Source organism: Carcharhinus amblyrhynchos, chromosome 24, assembly GCF_965287045.1.
Source record: "Carcharhinus amblyrhynchos chromosome 24, sCarAmb.v2.hapA, whole genome shotgun sequence".
Classification (NCBI taxonomy): Eukaryota; Metazoa; Chordata; class Chondrichthyes; order Carcharhiniformes; family Carcharhinidae; genus Carcharhinus; species Carcharhinus amblyrhynchos.
The window spans coordinates 23,277,625-23,296,992 of record NC_137347.1 but is presented as its reverse complement, the minus strand read 5'-3'; the positions used below and the strand labels follow the sequence as shown (position 1 = coordinate 23,296,992).

The 19,368-nt window shown below is 43.5% G+C and overlaps 1 protein-coding gene across 1 annotated transcript in view; it reads right to left on the bottom strand.

Annotated features, from left to right (window-relative positions):
• Positions 1-19,368, bottom strand: part of LOC145357780 (hippocalcin-like protein 1) — a 135,464-nt gene that overhangs the window by 31,378 nt on the left and 84,718 nt on the right. Inside the window, exon 3 of the mRNA XM_080211261.1 lies at positions 11,603-12,000. Within this exon, the coding sequence (XP_080067387.1) occupies positions 11,603-11,980 (378 nt within the window). The 5' untranslated portion in view covers positions 11,981-12,000. The remainder of the gene's footprint in view (positions 1-11,602; positions 12,001-19,368) is intronic.

The window sequence follows — 19,368 nt, the reverse complement described above, 5'->3', positions numbered from 1 at the left end:
CATTCTAAAATGCCTGCTGCATTTACATTCCAGGGGAGATGATCTACTGTGTCTGTTTTTCTCTTTGTGCTGGGGAAGGTTGGGAACTCCATTTTGCTGACTCAATACAATATGCAGAATGTTTATACACAAATCGCCCATCAGAATAAATTGATTCATTCGGAGCATAAGACAGAGGAGCAGAAATAGGCCATTCGGCCCATCAAATCTCTCCTATTTGGCATTTTCTTTTGCATGAACGTTACCCTGATGCCTGTCTCAACAAGAACTAATGGTTCCCAGGCTCAGAGTGAACAGGCAATCTATCAGATAGGCCATGCAGTTACCTGCAGAAGAGAGTGATTGGATTGATGAGCTTTTAAATCATCAATGATATCTGCTATCTTCCTGTTGTGTTGTGACCTGGAATAAGAGAGAAATGTAACTGGAGATGGAAGCCTTGCGGGCTAGTTTCCTTCTCATATTGTCACACAGTTTAAAAGGTTTATAAGGGACTCCATGAAGGTCATCTTCTTAAAAAAGCTTCCCATCTCAGAACTTTGTACGAAAGTTTCTGAAAAGCTTTATTGTTCTGGAACTGTTTCAATGTATTGTTGAGATATTAAGTATGATGTGCGGAATTGTCCAGACTCAATGCAGCGGACATGGGGCTGGAGAATGAGGTGAACCATTCAAAAGGCCCCTGGCTTCAGCGGGACTGGAGATCCTGCTGGTGGGAGAGCACAGAAGGTTCTGGCCAATATCACTGCACACAATCAACTAATCAATAAAAACAAGATTGACATTTTTGACATAAATAATCTGATTGATGTCCTTTGGGAAGGGAATTGGCCTCGGGTCACTGGTTTTGTGAGGCTTACACATTCTCCCCGTGTCTGCATGGGTTTCCTCCGGGTACTCCAGTTTCCTCCCACACTCCAAAGATATGCGGGTTAGGTTGATTGACCATGCTAAATTGCCCCTTAGGCAATGTCAGGAGGGTTAGCAATGGGGGTGATGGGGAAAGGGCGTGGATGGGATTGTGGGCGATTCAGGCTCAATGGGCCAAATGACTTCCTTCTGCATTGCAGGGATTTTATGCTTCTGTGAAATCTGCTGCCCTTACCTGGTCTGCCCTACATGTGACCACAGCAATGCGGTTGACTCTTAACTACCCCCTCAAGGACAATTAGGGATGGGCAAGAAATGCTGGCCCAGCTGGTGATGCTCATGTCACATAACAGAATTTAAAAAAAAACATTAATTTGATTAAAGTGAGGTTAGGAATCATGCAATTGACTTATTTCTCCTCTTAATGTGCTATAAATGGTAAAAGGCGTCCACTTCTGCCTGGAACATATCGGGCAGAAACTTCAGTATTTAGTCATTGCCAGAAAGTGGGACCACTTGAAGTCAAGAAACTGATTCACTAATCGATGGACTTGGTCAATTGGCTCTATCCTAGTGTTGTGTCATTAGCTTCCAGCCTCAAAGCTCACCAACCAATCGGGGGGACAGCTGGTGGGATGATACACTGGATCTGTCAAAATGAGGAATGCTAGTTAACAGGGCAGCACCATGGCACAGTGGCTGCCTCGCAGTACCAGAGATTTGGATTCAATTTCAGCCTCGGGCCACTGTGTGGAATTTGCACATTCTCCCCGTGTCTGCGTGGGTTTCCTCCTGGTGCTCCGGTTTCCTCCTGCACTCCAAAGATGTGTGGGGTTAGGTTGATTGGCTATGCAAAATTGCCCCTTAGTGTCAAGGGGATTAGCAGGATAAATACATGGGGTCAGGGTACAGTGCCTGTGTGGGATTGTTGTCTGTGCTAGCTCGATGGGCCGAATGGCATCTTTCTGCACTGTAGCAATTCTTTGAAAAGAGATCACAGCATGGGTACCTGGCAGGGGTGAAACCATGATCTGGCAGGGGACCAGAGTGGCCCGTTGTGCTGGGGTTGCGCTGACGCCTGTGATGGTGGTTTGCCCAGGCTAGGGTAGAGTAAAGGATTAGGGCAGCCAATGGCATAAAACCGAGAGTTTGCCTGATGTAATATTTCAAAGCCATCTTTTTCTTTTGGTTAAGGTGAAGCATTAGATCGAGCCCAAGATGAGATGCAAAATCTTGCCTTGTTAGCTTGGATCTAGTTTGTTCCTCATATGGGAATCATAATTGGTCCTCATTTACGTTGGCTCCTTTGGTTAGAAATAAGGTTATCAAGACTGACCAGCACTTGGATTTTCGAGGCTGCAGTGACCACAGGAATGGAGGAGGGGAGACTGAGAAGACTGCTCGCTTGCTGGGCCTCCCTGTCTTGTCTGAAGTTCTGCAATGGGGTCAAGGATGGCAGTAAGACCCAATCTTAGGATGCAAACGACAGAGAAAGCGAACAAAGTGTGAATGTTCCAATATAGCGTCAGTGTGCCAGGAGGATCCAGGACCTCAGGAATGTGGGAAAAGTCAGTGGCATCACAATTTCCGGAGATAAGCTCCACACTCTACCTTATCCTTCCTGCAGAGCACCTCTCGGGGCAGCACCCCTCCACCTATTCCTCTCACTGCAGTACCTCAAATCTCTCACACACATGCCTCACAGTCACTCTACAAAAATGTCCTTTCATCCTCTCCACACAAACCATTATGAACACTCTCACCATTCTATTTTCACTCCTTGCAGGAGGAGGAAGCACACAACTTCCCAAGAGATCTTTAGTGCGGAGCGATGGAGTGGCGGGTACAGAGCGATGGAGTGGCGGGCACAGAGCGATGGAGTATGAGTTTGTTGGGTGGGGGCTCCTGCCTCCTTCCAGCTGGATCTTTGTCCACCCTACCTGCTCTGTGGCTGGGAGAAGGCAGCTGGTGCTGCTGCTACTAATGTGCGCTCCTGCTGATGGCAGTCGTGTTGCTTCTGCTCCCACCCCTCATTAGAATTGCAAAGTGGAGCTGCAAAAGCTGCTATCGTGCTGTGGTGAAGGCTGACAGGAGGAGTGTGCTGCTGAAGCTGAATGAAGAGCTGGACAAATGAAGTGCCTTCCATGAAGTTGGAAATCACCTGTCAAGCAGGGTGACAGCGCTCCAAGATAAGTATTTTGAGCTTCTGCTCTCACCTGACCATGGCTGGAGCTCTTCAACTTCTCTGATCAAAGCCTTCCCAGCCAGTTTGTTTCATTGTTGACTCTTCCCATTGTGCACTCACCTTGGTGACCCTGGCAACTTGTTGCCAAGGTCTGTCTGGGAAATGTAGAAAGGTGGTTTTACAGAGTTCTGAATTGATTTAATTACTCTACTTACTTACCTGATGAATCCAAAGCCGTTCCTCATTCCCTTCATCCCACCTTGCAAGGTGGGATGATGTTGAGATCGTGATCCAACCTCACTTTCAGGGGAAAGAAATCCCATGCCAATCTGCCTCGCCTTGCTTGGGAAAATCTGCCTTCCATCACCGCAACCTCTCCCTCTTCCTTTTGCAACTAAGCACACAGTTTTGAATGTCAATATGCAGAGGTTATCAATAGAAGGGAACTTTTCTGTGTTGGAAACAATTAGAACATAAGAACATAAGAAATAGGAGCAGGAGCAGGCCATCTAGCCTGCTCCGCCATTCAATAAGATCATGGCTGATCTGAAGTGGATCAGTTCCATTTTCCCGCTTTCTCCCCATAACCGTTAATTCCCCTGTCTGTCAAAAACCTATCTACCCGTGACTTAAATATATTTAGCGAGGTAGCCTCCACCACTTCAACAGGCAGAGAATTCCAGAGATTCACCACCCTTTGAGTGAAGAAGTTCCTCCTCAACTCCAAACATAGGAGACTGCTGAAATTCAACTCTGCACAATCTAATTTCCAGAGGAGAAATTGTGCATTAATGCTAATATCTAAAATTGTACAAGCAAAATCCCCAAGTGATTCACCTCTCCTTCTCCCCCATTCAACAATGGCTTACAGTCCTCTTAAAACAAAAAAAATACTTGCACCACTGTCCAGCAACACTGGAACATTTCATTGCCATTTACTTTTATCCTTATATTATTTGTTTAATATTGCTCCCAAACAGATCTACCTGATTCCTTAATACACAGTGGCACAATGGTAAGCACTGCTGCCTCACAGCACAAGGGACCCGGGTTCGATTCCCAGCTTGAGTCACTGTCTGTGCGGAGTCTGCACATTCTCCCCGTGCCTGTGTGGGTTTCTTCTGGGTGCTCTGGTTTCCTCCCATAGTTTGAAAGATGTGCCAGTTCAATGCATTGGCCATGCTAAATTTGCCCTCAGTGTACTCGTACAGACACCCAAATGTGGCGACGAGGGGATTTTCACAGTGATTTCATTGCAGTGTTAATGTAAGCCTACTTTGTCACTAATAAATAATCTTAAAACTTAATGAAGAAGTGAATAAACATTGAGGAGGGAATGGTGCAGTGCTACTGTTGCTATATTACTAAACCAGAGGCCCAAGGTAAAGGTCTGGGGCCTGAGTTCAAATCCCACTACAGCAGATGGTGAAACTCAAATTCAATAATAAGTTGGAATTAAAAGTGCAATGATGATCATGAGACCATTGTCAATTGTTGTGAAATTGGTTTACTAAATGTCCTTTAAAGTTTATTTATTAGTCACAAGTAGGCTTACATTAACACTGCAATGAAGTTACTGTGAAAATCGCCACACTACAGTGACTGTTCGGGTACACTGAGGGAAAATTTAGCATGACTAATGCATCTAACCAACACATTTTTGGACTGTGGGAGGAAACCCACGCAGACATGGGGAGAACATGCTGACTCCACACAGTGACCCAAACCGGGAATTGAACTTGGGTCCCTGGCGTTGTGAGGCAGCAGTGCTAATCACTGTGCCACCCCTTGAGGGAAGGATTCCTGGCCTACATGTGTCTCCAGCCCTTCCACCAGTAATGTGGTGGACTCTTAACTGAAATGGCCCAGCAAACCATTCAGGGACAGGGAAATAAAGAATTAAAACACTTTGAATGGGAGCTTGTTCCGTGTGTCTAATAGTTTGAAAGAAATCTTGTGTGTTTTCTATACTGTGCTGAAACACTTAAGCAAATGAAAATTTCTTACATCTCTGCAGTTTGTCTCAATTGACCCCACAATCTGCCATTGGCCTCATTTGGCAATGCCAAAGTGATGGATTGCTTCCACATTTCCTCGTCCTGCCCCACTGCCGAGGTTAGTTAGACACAGTTCACCGAGCAGCAGCTCAAAGTGACCACGGGGAGTGCCTGAAACTGAGGAGCCTGGAGGGGTTTTAGTTTTGTTCTAGCAGAACTGAAAACAAATTTAAAAATACTTTCTTACCATGCCCTTCTTTCTCTTAATGCCTGCACCTGCTTTAAAATTGCTCCCTGCAGGGTTGGACTACTGACATATTTCTGAAATTGCCCACTCCTCCAGCCTAACCCACTATCAGTGTTTCTCAGGAACAGATATAGAATTCCTACAGTGAAAAAGGCAGCCATTCAGCCCATCGAGTTTGCACTGGCAACAATCCCACCCAGGCCCGATCCTTGTAACCCCTCTGACACAAAGGGGCAATTTAGCATGGCCAATCAACCTAACCTGCATGTCTTTGGAGTGTGGGAGGAAACCAGAACACCCAGAGGAAAACCACGCAAACACGGGGAGAATGTACAAACTCCATACAGACTTCCAAGGCCGGAATCACATCTGGGTCCCCGGTGCTGTGAAGCAGCAGTGCTAACCACTGTGCCACCATGTCATCGCAATATGGCCTCCCCAATCTGCTTCTGCTTCTACTTAGTGCTATGTGAAGGACCAGGATATTGGGAGATGGTTAGCTGCCATGAGAGGTTCCTGAGATTGAAGGTGGACTGTGCTTCATGCCAGCTTGCTGCTACCCACCCTGATGTTGCCTCTCATGTGGTGCAGTGTTACTATGGGGCTGGCAAGAGGTTTGGCTGTACCAAGAGACCGCAACATTACATGCTGTGGCTACATGGAAGCTTAGCACTCAATATCATCTACACCAGCACCATTTTCATGTCCTTGTTAAGACCCGTTGCTATTGTATATCTGCAGGAAAGGGAGGGGAGAACCTAAAGACAGAGTAAGGATCATGCCCTTGGAATTTAGGGGATAGGGGCAAGAGTGGAAGACTGATTTTGGCATCCATATTTCCTAAGGATCCACGACGACAGTGTAGGTACAAGTAACTTGAAGGTTTTAAAGGGCAATGATTCTCCATGATTGGGACAGTGTGCTAAATATTACTGCATGAAAATAAAGCAAATGAAAACATACCTAAATTGAAGATAGGCTTCGGGGAATCGGGTGGTAACTACTCACCGCAGTTTTCCTAGCCTCTGCCCTGCTCTTGTACCATTGTTTGTGTGGTGAGTCCAGTTCGGTTTCTGGTCAATGGTAACCCCAAGGGGCGATGGTTAGAGTGTTTCTTTTTGGTTATGGTCATTGCCTGGCATTTCTGTGGCACGAATGTTACGTGTCACTTGTCAGGCTTAATATCATCCAGATTTTGTTGCATTTGAACATGGACTATCTCAGTTTCTGAGGAGTTGCAAATGGTGCTGAACATTGTACACTCCTTGACGAACATCCCCACTTCTTACCTTATGATGGACAGAAGGTCATTGATGAAACAGCTGAAGACAATGGGGCCTAGGACACTACCCTGAGGAACTCCTACAGAGATGTCATGGAGCTGAGATGACTGATCCTCCATAACCATCTTCCTATGTACCAGGTATGACTTCAACCAGCGGAGAGTTTGCCCCCGATACCTATTTACCTCCCTTCCTCTTCTGCTAGTGCACCAGGCCAAGTTTCAAGGCCCCCCCCACCCCGCCCTCTCCCCAATCCCTGACATTAGATTCTCTCCTGTCTGTCCTCAATCCAAGTTTATCTCGCTCATGAGACTCACTTCCTGTTCCCTCAACCTCATTTCCACTAAACTATTGACCATCCAACTTTGAGCTTCACTGATACTAATGGGTCATTCTCTTCATTTACTGTCCACCCTCTTTCAAATCTGCTATCACCATTCTCCTCAAAAAAGAGCAAATCGTGGTTCGACCTTCAAGCTCCCTTTCCTCTTCAATATTCTGGAATATATTGCCATCTCCCAGATCCTTTCGCAGCTTTCCTGGAATGCCATTTTGAATCTCTCCAGTCAGGTTTCTGCCTTTTCACAGTAGTAAAACAGCTCTTATCAAAAGTCACAAATTACATCCTGTATGACTGCAATAACGTTTCTTCTTTGTCCTTCTCGAACTGTCTGAAACCCTTGATGAAACTGAGCATGCATCCTTCTCCAACACTTCTCCACCACCACACCCTAGGACTGCAGTCTTCTGGTTCCATTCTTACCCATCTAATTGTAGCTGGAAAATCACTTGTCACTTCCCTCTCCCATTTTACTCCTCATGTCCCCCACAAATCTATCCTCTGCACCCCTCTTCCTTCACATCTATATATTGTTCCTTGGCAATATCACCCGAAAACACAGGCTTTACATGAAACACCATTTTACCTTAACTGCACTTTATAAGGTAGAATAGGATTAATTGTTTAATATTGTTCCCAAATTGGTATCTATTTGGTTCCTTAATGCAAGATGGCACAATGGTTAGCACTGGTGTCTCAGCTCCTGGGAGCTGGCTTTGATTCCCAGTTTGCACGTTCTCCACATGTCTGTGGGAGTTTCCTCCAGGTGCTCTGGTTTCCTCCCACAGTCCAAAGATGTCTGGTGCGGGTTAGGTTGATTGGCCTTGCTAAAATGCCCTTAGTATCAGGGGGATTAGCTCGAGTAAATGCATGGGTTTATGGGAATAGGACCCAGATGGGATTGTGGTCAGTACAGACTTAATGGGCTGAATGGCCTCCTTTTGCACTATTGGATTCTATGAATTCTATGAACAAACATGCTGGTTAAATGCACTGGCCATGCTAAATTATCCTGCAATGTACCCGAACAGGCAACACAGGGATTTTCACAGTAACTTCATTGCAGCATTAATGTAAACCTACGTGTGACTTAATAAATAAACTTTTTAACTTTGTTTTGGCTCCTTCACTGTCTCTAAATTGTCAGACTGCTTGTCTGGCTTAAATGCTGGATGAGCATACAAATGCATATAGAGGTAGGAGAAGCAGTAGGCCACTCAGCCCCTCGAGCCTGCTCCACCTTTGTAACCTCAACTTCACATTCCTACCACCCCCTTCTTATCAACAATCTATCTTGCTCTGCCTTAAAAATATTCAAAGACTCTGCTTCACCTGTCTTTTGAGGAAGAAAATTCCAAAGGTTCACAACCCTCTCAAGGAACAAACATTCTCCTCATCTGAATTACATGGGCAATCCCCTTTTCTTCACAACAGAAAACCAACTAGATTCTCCCACAATAGGGAGCACCTTTTCCACATCCTGCCAAAACTCTTTAAGATCTCGCGTATCAGTTAAGCCATCTTTTATTTCTCTAAACTCCAGCCGATACGAGTTTAGCACGTCCAAACTTGCCTCGAAGGACAACGCTCTCATTCCAGCACTCTGAACTTCAATTAAACTTCAATTAATTAATTCAACTTCAACCTAACTCCCTTCAATTGCAGTAAGAAATCTCACAACACTAGGTTAAAGTCCAACAGGTTTATTTGGTATCACGAGCTTTTGGAGCGCTGCCCCTTCATCAGGTGAGACTCACCTGATGAAGAGGCAATGTTCCGAAAGCTCATGATACCAAATAAACCTGTTGGACTTTAATATGGTGTTGAGAAACTTCTTACTGTGCCCATCCCAGTCCAATGCCGGCATCTCCACATCATTCCGTCAATTAAACATTAAGAACAACAAAACCATTTACTTTGGTAGCACCATCAGCCTTCAATTTCCATCTCTCTCTGGCAACTGCCTGAGATTGAATTAGATGATTCACAAACTTGGTGTCACTGACCCAAGATCAGCTTTCAGCCATAAATCCTGAGACCACCTTTTCCACCTCTGTTAGATCTCCCGACTCCACTTCTGCCTCAGCTCACCTGCTGCTCAAATCCTCATCCTTGTGTTTGTTCCTGCTCAACTTGACCATTCTAAAGAATTCCTGGCTGCTGTCCCACATTTTACCCTCTGTGGACTTGAGCTGATTCAAAGCTCCGCTGCCTGAGTCCTGTAATGGACACTCAGTCCCAGACCGCACCACCATTCTGAGCTCATTGACCCACATTGGCTCTGAATTGAGGTAAAACCTCAAATATAAAACTCTCACTTTCCACTCCCTCCATGGCCTTGTCCCTTCCCATCGCTGTGATTGCCTCCAACAACCCAACAGTCAGAGAGATATCTACACTCCTCTAATTCTGGATTCTGGTACGTCCAGTTTTGCACTGCTCCACCATTCAGGGCTACGTCATCGGTTGCAAAGCCTGTGGAGTCTGAAATACCAGCCCTACATCTCTCCACCACTTCCCTCATTTAAAACGCTACTTGAAACTCAACTCCTTTGACTGAGCATTTGGTCATCTGCCCCAATATCAACCTTTTGTGGCTCCGTGGTAAATTTCTTCCTTATGTATTGCTCCTGTGAAGTGCTCGGGGATGTTTTATAACATGAAGATTGCTATATAAATTGGAGCTGTTGGTGTTAACCTGTAAACCCATAATTTATGCAATCAAGTAAAGATATTATCATCACACATTTGATGAGTTATATAATCTTCTTGTTTACTGTGTGCTCAGACATATCAGGTGACACATTTAGTTGTTTCCAAACTTTGGAACTGCCATTCACCTGCGGCAATAGATTTGCTAGTAATTGCTCTGTCAGGATATATGTTCTTATGACACCATAGAACAATCCAATGGCAATAAAGCCACTGAAAAACCATCAATATTTGGACAGCTCCCCCCATCATTCGAGGTGAGGCATTGACAAACTGTCCCTCATTCAGCAATCGCATTCAAAGGAATGGAATTCACACTGATGGTGTGGAAGTGACCTTCAGCAGCTGAGGTTAAGATACATTGCTGATTGAGAGCGCAAAGGAGTCAGGCTGCCAATCAAGTGGGCAGCACAGTGGTTAGCACTGCTGCCTCACTGTGCCAAGGACCCAGATTTGATTCCCAGCTTGGGTGACTGTGCGGAGTCTGCACGTTCTCTCTGTGTCTGTGTGGGTTTCCTCCTGGTGTACCAGTTTCCTCCCCACAGTCCAAAAGGTGCCTTGGCCATGCTAAATTCTCCCTCCGTGTACCCGAACAGGCACTGGAGTGTGGCAACTGGGAGATTTTCACAGTAGCTTCATTGCAGTGTTAATGTAAGCCTACTTGTGACTAATAATAAATAACTGAAGTGCGCTGCTGAAGGTTTCACTACACAACTTGCCCGCACACTCCAGCTATTAGTTGGCCAACACATCCATCCTTGTGACTGCCTTCCTACTGGAAAGGAAGCAGATTCATTGCCCAATTGGATAATGCTTGACTCTTAACAAACAGCCTCACCCCACCCAAACCACCATTTTCTATATATTTAGTATATTTAGATCTGGTGAGAGGAAAATGTTCCAAGAAAATGAAGGGGAAAAAAATCTATTTGTTGTTTGACCTCCATGGTTGCATGTAACAGTATCCTGGAGATTGATCTTCAGTTCCTGGAAGACTCCAGGCCAATCCTGACGGGTTGACTACCCTAAAATGGAGGCTTGTCTAGCACCTCTTGTACTGTCAACCCAAGTTGTTTGTGCTTGATGCTGAACAATGTCACTGGTCTCCTTTGCGTCAATGAGGACACAATCAACCCATTTTTAAAAAAATTAAATGTGCATTGGATTGTGTGGACCCATTGCTACTCATTTTAACATAATATCAAAGGGCCAGTTGCACAACCAGTTCACTGAGCACCTCATGACTCAGTTGTGATGAGGCGCAGTAATTATGAAATGTGAATGGAAACAGTGCAATTACAAAGTCTGCTCCCAAACCTTGGTTGGAAAAGCGAAGGAGTTACATTAGAATAATGCTACCCACCAAAACAGGATTCAGTTCAAATGTAAATATTTTTAAAAAAAAGTCTTTTGACGTTTGAGATTTTGGGGGAAGAAAAAAACATTTGTATACAAACGCAAATTTACTGGAATAACGTCCTCAGTGGCACGGTGCCACAGTAGTTAACATTGCTACCTCACAACACCAGGGACCTGGGTTTGATTCCTGGCTCGGATCACTGTGCGGAGTCTGCACGTTCTCCCACCGTCTACGTGGGTTTCCTCCGGGTGTTCCGGTTTTCTCCCACAGTCTGAAAGACGTGCTGGGTTGGGTGCATTGACCCGAACAGGCGCCGGAGTGTGACAACTACCAGGATTTCACAGTAACTTCATTGCAGTATTAATGTAAGCCTTACTTATGACAAATAAACTTTAATTTTTTTAAGATCATTGGACAATTAGTGAAAAGACTGACAATCCTTCTTCATTAAAGAATAATGGAACATCATAGCTTCAAGCAAGCGGCTTACATCAAACCTTTCCAACAGATTGAAAAGACTTCCATTTGCCAATTGATTACTTGTGACATTTTCAAACACTAGTAACTCTGAATTAACCTTGATAGTATTGGATCAGTAACACTCCTACCTGTACAATTTCTAGCATTTCATCTCGACTGATGTACCCGTTCCCATCCAGGTCATACATGCTGAATGCCCACTTCAACTTCTGCTCCAGCTTGCCACGGGATGTGACACTCAGCGCAATAATAAATTCTCGAAAATCAATGGTTCCATCAGCATTGGTGTCAAAGGTGCGGAACACGTGCTCTGCGAACTTGGAGGCGTCGCCGTAGGGGAAGAAATTTGCATATATTTTCTTAAATTCATCAACAGTTAGATTTCCACTCGGGCAGTCTTTCAGGAAGCCTTTGTACCATTCCTGGAGCTCGTGGTCGGTGAATTCTGTGTTCTCTCGGAGGTCCTGAAGGACTTCGGGTCGCAGTTTACTATTCTGCTTACCCATCCTCGCTCAGGTGATCACACCTAGGTGGGGAAAAAGGAGACCAATTTAGTCAGCTCAATGCCAGAGAGGTGCTTTGGTCTGTTGATGTGTAGTAGACATTCCCACTCAATTACCTGATATAAGTGACATGTATTGCAAGCCGCTGCTTACTTAGACAACAAAGAGTGGAATGTTTAAGCTGGAATTACTCGTGGCTGACCCACTAATCCTGTGAAACCTGTAAACACTGTACACATCTACAAGTTTAAGTACGTACTATAATACAGTAGTGGGACATCGAGCACCTTTTTTGGTCATCTGTAAAGAATTTTGTGGGCGTTTCAGGCTTAGTTTTGCATAAGGAAATGTAATTGGATGCTTTCCTTTGATGTTCCAGATGCTGTTCTTTAACCAACAGGATAAGAAGTTAAAGAAGTCTTGTTACAGCTGTACAGGTCATTGTTGAGATGTACCACGTGCAGTTTTGGACATGTTACTTAAGGTTGAATGAGTTTGGCCTATTTTCATTGGAGTTTGGAGGATGAGGGCTGATCTTATTTAAACATAAAGGATTATGAGAGAGGGCTGGATCCCACTCACCTCCCTATCTAAATGAGTTGGGTCATTACTGTCAAAATAATGGTCAGGACTAATGGCACTTCCTGTTACTTATACACAAATGGTACATCCACTTCTGGTGAGAGACAAGGGCATCTAAGAGTCAGCTTCATGAAAATGACATCTGGCTCATTGCTGAATACACTTAACAACATAACGTTCTTGCATTTGCGCAGGAGAAACAAGCTACATGCAATACAGAAACATAAAGACATATCACTTCAAATCTAAGTACTCTTCCAATGAAGTGAAGCATCCATCAGTGCCAAATTGGACTCTGGCAGTGAAAATTAACTATTAGAAGAGTACAGTCTTTCCTTCAGGTTTTAATTGTTGCTGGAGACCTGTGTCAAATATCTGTAATTTTTTAAAAAAATTTCCTTTTTGTCCTTTATCGTTCTCTCTTTTTGCCCCCTCTCTATTTCTCCTCATATATCTGATCTGATGTGGAATTGTAAATTAGAACGGGCAAATTTATTCCTGGTTGTTTATTTCTCAATTCTTCAATCTAATTGGTTAAGGAGGTACACAGCTGCTTACCCTAATCAATCAGGGCCCAGATTCCTGCTTTTCCTTATTAAGTTAACGGTTTGGACTTTCAACAACTTGCGACGCAAAATTAGAAAGAACTTAAACATTCAAGAGCAAATGTAACTAACAGCAAATGCTGTTCAATGCCCTGGAACAACAAATTATGTCCCCTTGTCTAAATATCCACCCATGAATAGAATCATCTACACAGTTCTTACAATTAGTTTTGGGTCAGGAGATCGGATGGAGGAAGAACATGTGAAAGTGGAGCAGACTGAGGCCATCCAGCCCTTGAGACTGTTCCATAGGTCAAGATGATCATGATTAATCTGATGTAACCTTAACTTCACTTTCAAGCCTGTCCCCCATAATCCATAACTCCCTTGTCAATCAGAAATATGCTTAACTCAGCCCTGAATACATTCAATGACCCAACTCATTTACAGGCCGGGGTGGGGGGTATATGGGGGTAGGTGTGGATCCAGCCTGTCCCTCATAATCCTTTATGTTTAAATAGGATCAGCCTTCATCCCTCAAACTCCAATGAATATAGGCCAAACTCTTTCAGCCTTTCCTCATAAAGCAAACCCCTTCACCCTTTTTCTGAACTGCCTCCAAAGCATGTACACCCCTCCTCCAGTAAGGTGTCCAAAACTGCACATGCTACATAGTAGTCCCAACAATGACCTGTATAGTTGTAACAAGACTCTCCTACTTTTATGCTCCATCTCCCTTGCAATAAAGGATTTTGGGCTTTGGTTGTCAACATTTTTTCAGAAAGAATCTTGTTTTGTTGAAAAAGAAAATACTCGAGTCTCCCCACAAATGCTGATTAGGCATTGCAAACAGATCAAAAAGAAGCCATACCCTATGTCGATACTCCCCCCCACCTTGGCAGGTAGTGGATGGGAGAGTCTATTCAAGGTGTACTTAGTCGATTCAGACCTCAGAGTGCCAAGCTTGGCACTCAGGCCATCTGCACAGTGTGCTTGCACTTGGGTTGGGAAATAGAAAATGTTTGGACAACAGCATCCAGAAGGCTTTTAGGCCCAAAATATGTTGTAGAGCCAGCAAAAGATAGTTCCACTTAGACTTTCCTTGCCTTAGTCCCTGTAACCCTTGAACTGAACAATAGTGAAGCATCTAGGCTCCCAAAGAGATGAGTACGAGAGCTGAAATTCACAGTCTTAACTCGGTCCCATGGCTGCTCTCATCCTCCGCCTGGCATCAGAATCAGCCCACTTTCCAAGTAACCCTGGAAATCCCAAGACAGCATAAAGTGCATGCCAACTTGGTGTAAAAGATACCTGCCTCTTTTTCCTTTTCACAAGGCTTGGAGATTAAGTCCCAGTCTAGGACTAACAGGGCAGTTTGATTTTGACTTGACTACAGCCTGAGCACTTTCAAATATCTGTCAATTTGCATTATCTGCTGAAGAGATGGTTGGCTAGTTTTCTCTCCCACGATGAATAATGAGATTCTGTGGAATTGAATATCTGGTGCCTTCAAATTAATTCATTTATTAAAAACTGCAGAACTCCAGCGGAATGTATCTTGCTAGGGTTTGTACAAATGACATTGTGGATTTCTTGTTGTTTGCCCTCCTTCTCATTTATTAGGATGTACAGATCAAAATAACTGTACAGCACGTGCACAGATCTCCCTTCTGATTTTGATTTGATTTATTATTTTCACATGCATTGGTATACAGCAAAAAGTATTGTTTCCTGTGTGCTATACAGACAAATCATAATGTTCATGGGGTATATAGGGGAGAATGAAAGGAGAGAGTGCAGGGAGGTGGTTCTGTATGGCAGACACACACCACACACAAAGAAAAATAATGATCCAGATTAAAGCAATGGATTTGCTCCTTATTTTGACAACAGATTAAAGCATGGATTATTGAAGTTGCCATTAGAAAAGAGTTGGATAAATTGGTTTAGGTCCCTGTTCAGTGGTGATTAGAAGGCAAGATTTCACTGCATCAATAGTTCATGCGATTGGTTTGCATACTGTTGATCACAATACTCTGCTTACCGCTTATTTATCTTACACAATTCTAAGGAGATTTACCAGGGAGATCAGCCTGGGCTTTATCCCTTCATACCCATAAAAAAATGGAACGTCTGGTTCCAGGAATTATGTCTGGCAAGCTCTTGTAATTCAAATACTCAGTTACAGCTGATGTTCACCTCCTGGAGCTGACCTTCAGTCCCACCCCACACTGTAGCATAACAAATACCACACCCCAGAAGGAAAAACACAGTAAAACAGGGAGTGAAGAATATTGGTCTGAACTGATCATATATACCTTAGAATGGAACACCAGAAAACAGGGAAATAAGAATACTGGTCTGAACTTTCTTTTTGATGAACATGCATCTAAAGAGTTAAAGTCTGCAAGGAATTTCATAAACACTTCATTAAGTTGCTCACTGGCTCAGAAACCTCAGTGTTACAGTGCACGGTCCAAGATTTCAAAATTCATTGCAACAAATACTCAATCAAGTTGGACTTTGTTTACTGACATTCTGATCTCAAAATTTCACTTTGCATTAAATATGTGTTTTGTGAAGTCCTACTCCAACACACTTGAATCCTGGGGTGTAATTTTATATATAAAAAAGCTGTCATGGGCTTTTTGTGCTGTTAGTGCTTAATGGCACTGTACCACAAAGTCGTTATTTTAAATTCATCAATGCATACTGTTTAAAATTATTATTACCATATTTAAATAAGTCCCTTTGCCAACAGTGAATCAGTCATGTTTAAATTTTTTTAGACTAGCATCTCATTTCAGAATAAGTCCTATTTTTCCTGTATGATCAACAGAGCAACGCGAAGAAATAGTTATTGGCAATTTTTTTTTGCTTAGGGAAGGAAAGAACTGTGCCGGACTTTGGGCAGTTTCACAGGCAGGTAGCACAATGTGAGGTTTAACCCAATTTTATTTTTTGTAATAGAGATATAAACCAAATTTCTTTATGCTGATGACAGCATGCTAAGATTACACGTATTTACAGTTTTATTAAATTAAATTGGTGCAAAAAGCATGGAATAACCTTCCCATCCTGGATAATACTTTAGCAATGGTTTAAAAGACACAAGGGCTGGAATTCTCTGTCCTCATGGTGGCTGGGATTCTCCGGTCCCGCTGTGGTGAATGGAGATTTGGCAGAGTGCCAGATTTTCCGTTCTCGCTGGAAGTGGGGATGAGGCATGCAACATCGGAGATTTCCAGCCAAGACTGGAAGACTTTGGGTGGAATTATTAAAAGTGCCTTCCCCCGCCATGGGTTCAATGATTCCTCAGTTCCACCCACAGGCTCTATACTGGATATTTTCCCCTAATTACATTTACCCTCACCATAGAAGTGATTCTGTTATTGATCAGAATTGCTACTCCACCCCTTCTGCCTTTTTCTCTATCCCTCTTGTATACCATATAATCAGGAATGTTTAGTTGCCGGCCTGGACCATTCTGCAGCAGTGTCTCAGTAATGGCTCCTATATCATAGTTATCAATGTGGATTTGTGCCTGCAGCTCAGTTTGTTCCTTACACTCCATGTACTTGTGTAAAGAATTCTCATTTCAGCTTTATACAATCTTATCCTTTTATTATTCCTCCCTCCTGACTCAGTCGATACACCATTTGAATTTTTGCTCCATTCCTTAAACTGAAATTGGCCCTGCATGATTGTCCTGTTGACCTCTATCTTACAATATTATACTCACTTACACACACACACGCGCACGCACGCACACAGACACACACGGTGGGCCGATGGGTTGGGCATAGAATTAGACGAGAAGTCCAAAAATTGCTTTTATGCCAGTGAGAATTTACTTTCATGCTTCTGCTGGCACCGTGGCAGATCAGGAAACCCGAAGGAGGCCGGTGTGAACCTCATTTGCATCTCACTAATGGGATGGAGATGAAGTCCTGACCCCGTGCCTGATTCTCTGCGGTGCCAGTGGGAAAACATACCACACAAAACATGTTTGGAGAAACATGGCTTACAGATGTTGGTACTCCACTGAACGATGCATGGAGTTGCACCCGGCGTTCAGGATGGAGGCTGACCACAGACCCCAGAACACCACAAGGGGAGCATCTATAGGTGAAAGTTCCAGACTCAGTTCCTTGGACGAGTCCATCTTCCAGCTTCAGAATGGTCACGTAAATCCCGCTTCATTTGCAGGAGGTCTACTTTCTGTATTCAACAGAAGATCAGTGATGCCTTTTCAATATGGCACCCCGATAAGATGGCAGACTACATGCCATCAGGCCTACCCCACCATGGAATATGGTGCAGAATACCGTTGCATAATTAATAAGGTTGGGGCTGGAAGGTTTGGCATGCTTTCCTGCTAGCGTCCAGAGTGGGAAGCACATCACATATCCGTCCTAGGACACATTCTCCAGGTAGAATTCCTGTCTTTGTATAGCATCCTTCATGACCACTGCACATCCCAAAGCTCCTTCCAGCCAGTTAAGTATTTTTGAAGTGTAGTCATTATTGTAATGTCAGAAACATGGAAACCAATTTGCACACGGCAAACTCTCAGACAAAAATGTGATAATGATTTCTGCTTATCCCATAATAATGTTTTTCTTTGTCGATTGAGGGAAACTATTGACTTTAGGAAGAACTACTTTGCTCTCCTTTGAGATAACACCATGGAATCTTTTACAGCAATGTGAAAGAGCAGATGGGGCCACACTTTCGCATCTCATTCAAAAGACATTGGGACGGGATTTTATGACCTTGCTCGGGCGAGACCAGGAATTCCTGCCCAAGGCCAGCGGAGATTTCCATTGTTAGACCCTCGCCCATGCTGATTCCATGGCGGGGTGGTGGTAGGGTTCCTGCCATTATGTTTAACAGGAGAGAACATCCTCATTGGAGTGTCAATTTTGATCCTGGAGCAAGACTGGAAACCATAATCTTCTGACTCAGATGACAAAGTGCCAGCTGCTGACACATGAGGCAAAGCAGCAGCATTTGGATTGAGCAGGTGATGCTACCCTATCCCACTACCCCACAAGAGGGTTTTTTCCCCTTAATAAAAGGAACAGTAGCAGGCAACCCTGACAGTTGTTTAAACAATGACTCACAAGAATTTTCAGTAGAAGCAAATGGAACACTAATTAGACTGTGGCATAAACCAATTTAAGACATGATGTAAAATGCAACAGATGTCCCAGGCAGAAGCTCTACTATCCTACTATACAAGCCTTACCAAATAACTGACCACAACAGCCACCTGAGATAATTGTTCAGCAGTTAAAGGGAGAGTCAACACTTCATTTAAAAACTCATTTTTAAATAAATAATTAGTTTGACTGCCAGAGAACTTAAATTCTCCCGCAGCTATTGCTAAGTTAAAATTAGCAACATATATTTTAGCAAGGCCAATAAAATGAAAGGCCTAAAAGCAAAAACATTTTTTACATTTTAAAACTAATCCCATGAACTGAAAATCTTTACAGCATCATTAAAGCCATGGCTTAAATCTGTCACCAGTGAGGAATGGGAAATGATAAAGCTTACACACTAACCTAGAATACCAGCAAAAGCTGACCACTGACTTCAGCAAATGGAAACAACGAGCAGGGGTACGGGGAACAGGCAGGGCAATGGCATCAAGTCACAATGCTCGTTTTGGAAAGCTGACACAAACATGATGGGCCAAATGGCCTCCTTCTACACTATAGCAACTCTGAGTGAAAGCTGAAACTGGTCAGCATAAATGCCAATGATATGCAAAAATAAGTAATTGCAACAATGGAAACGATAGGTTTATATCTTGAACTGAATATTCTTTTACTCACACTGATTGATTTTCCTTCAGTCAGGAGTGAATGCGTTATGACAAATCATTCAAAGCAATTTCCAGCATTTCAAGTTTCTAATGAATGTGGATTTTTAAAAAGTCTATTAAAAAGGGGGAAAAATGAATTTCCAAATAGCACATAGAGAATAGTTTAATTGAAAATGTGCCATTTGGGAATTTTAAATGTATCCTTATATTTAAAAACTTCATTAACTGCTGGCAAATCATCCACAGCAGGGAAAGAAAATCTTTTTCTGCAAGTGTCAGCCTTGGCTCAGTGGTCTGTCTGTGAGACAGAAGGTTGTGTGTTGAAATTTCTCTCCAGCACATCTAGCCTGACATTCCAATGCAGTCCTAAGGAAGCACTGCCTTATGCGTGAGACATTAAACTAAGGCCCTCTCTGCCCTCAGGTGAACAT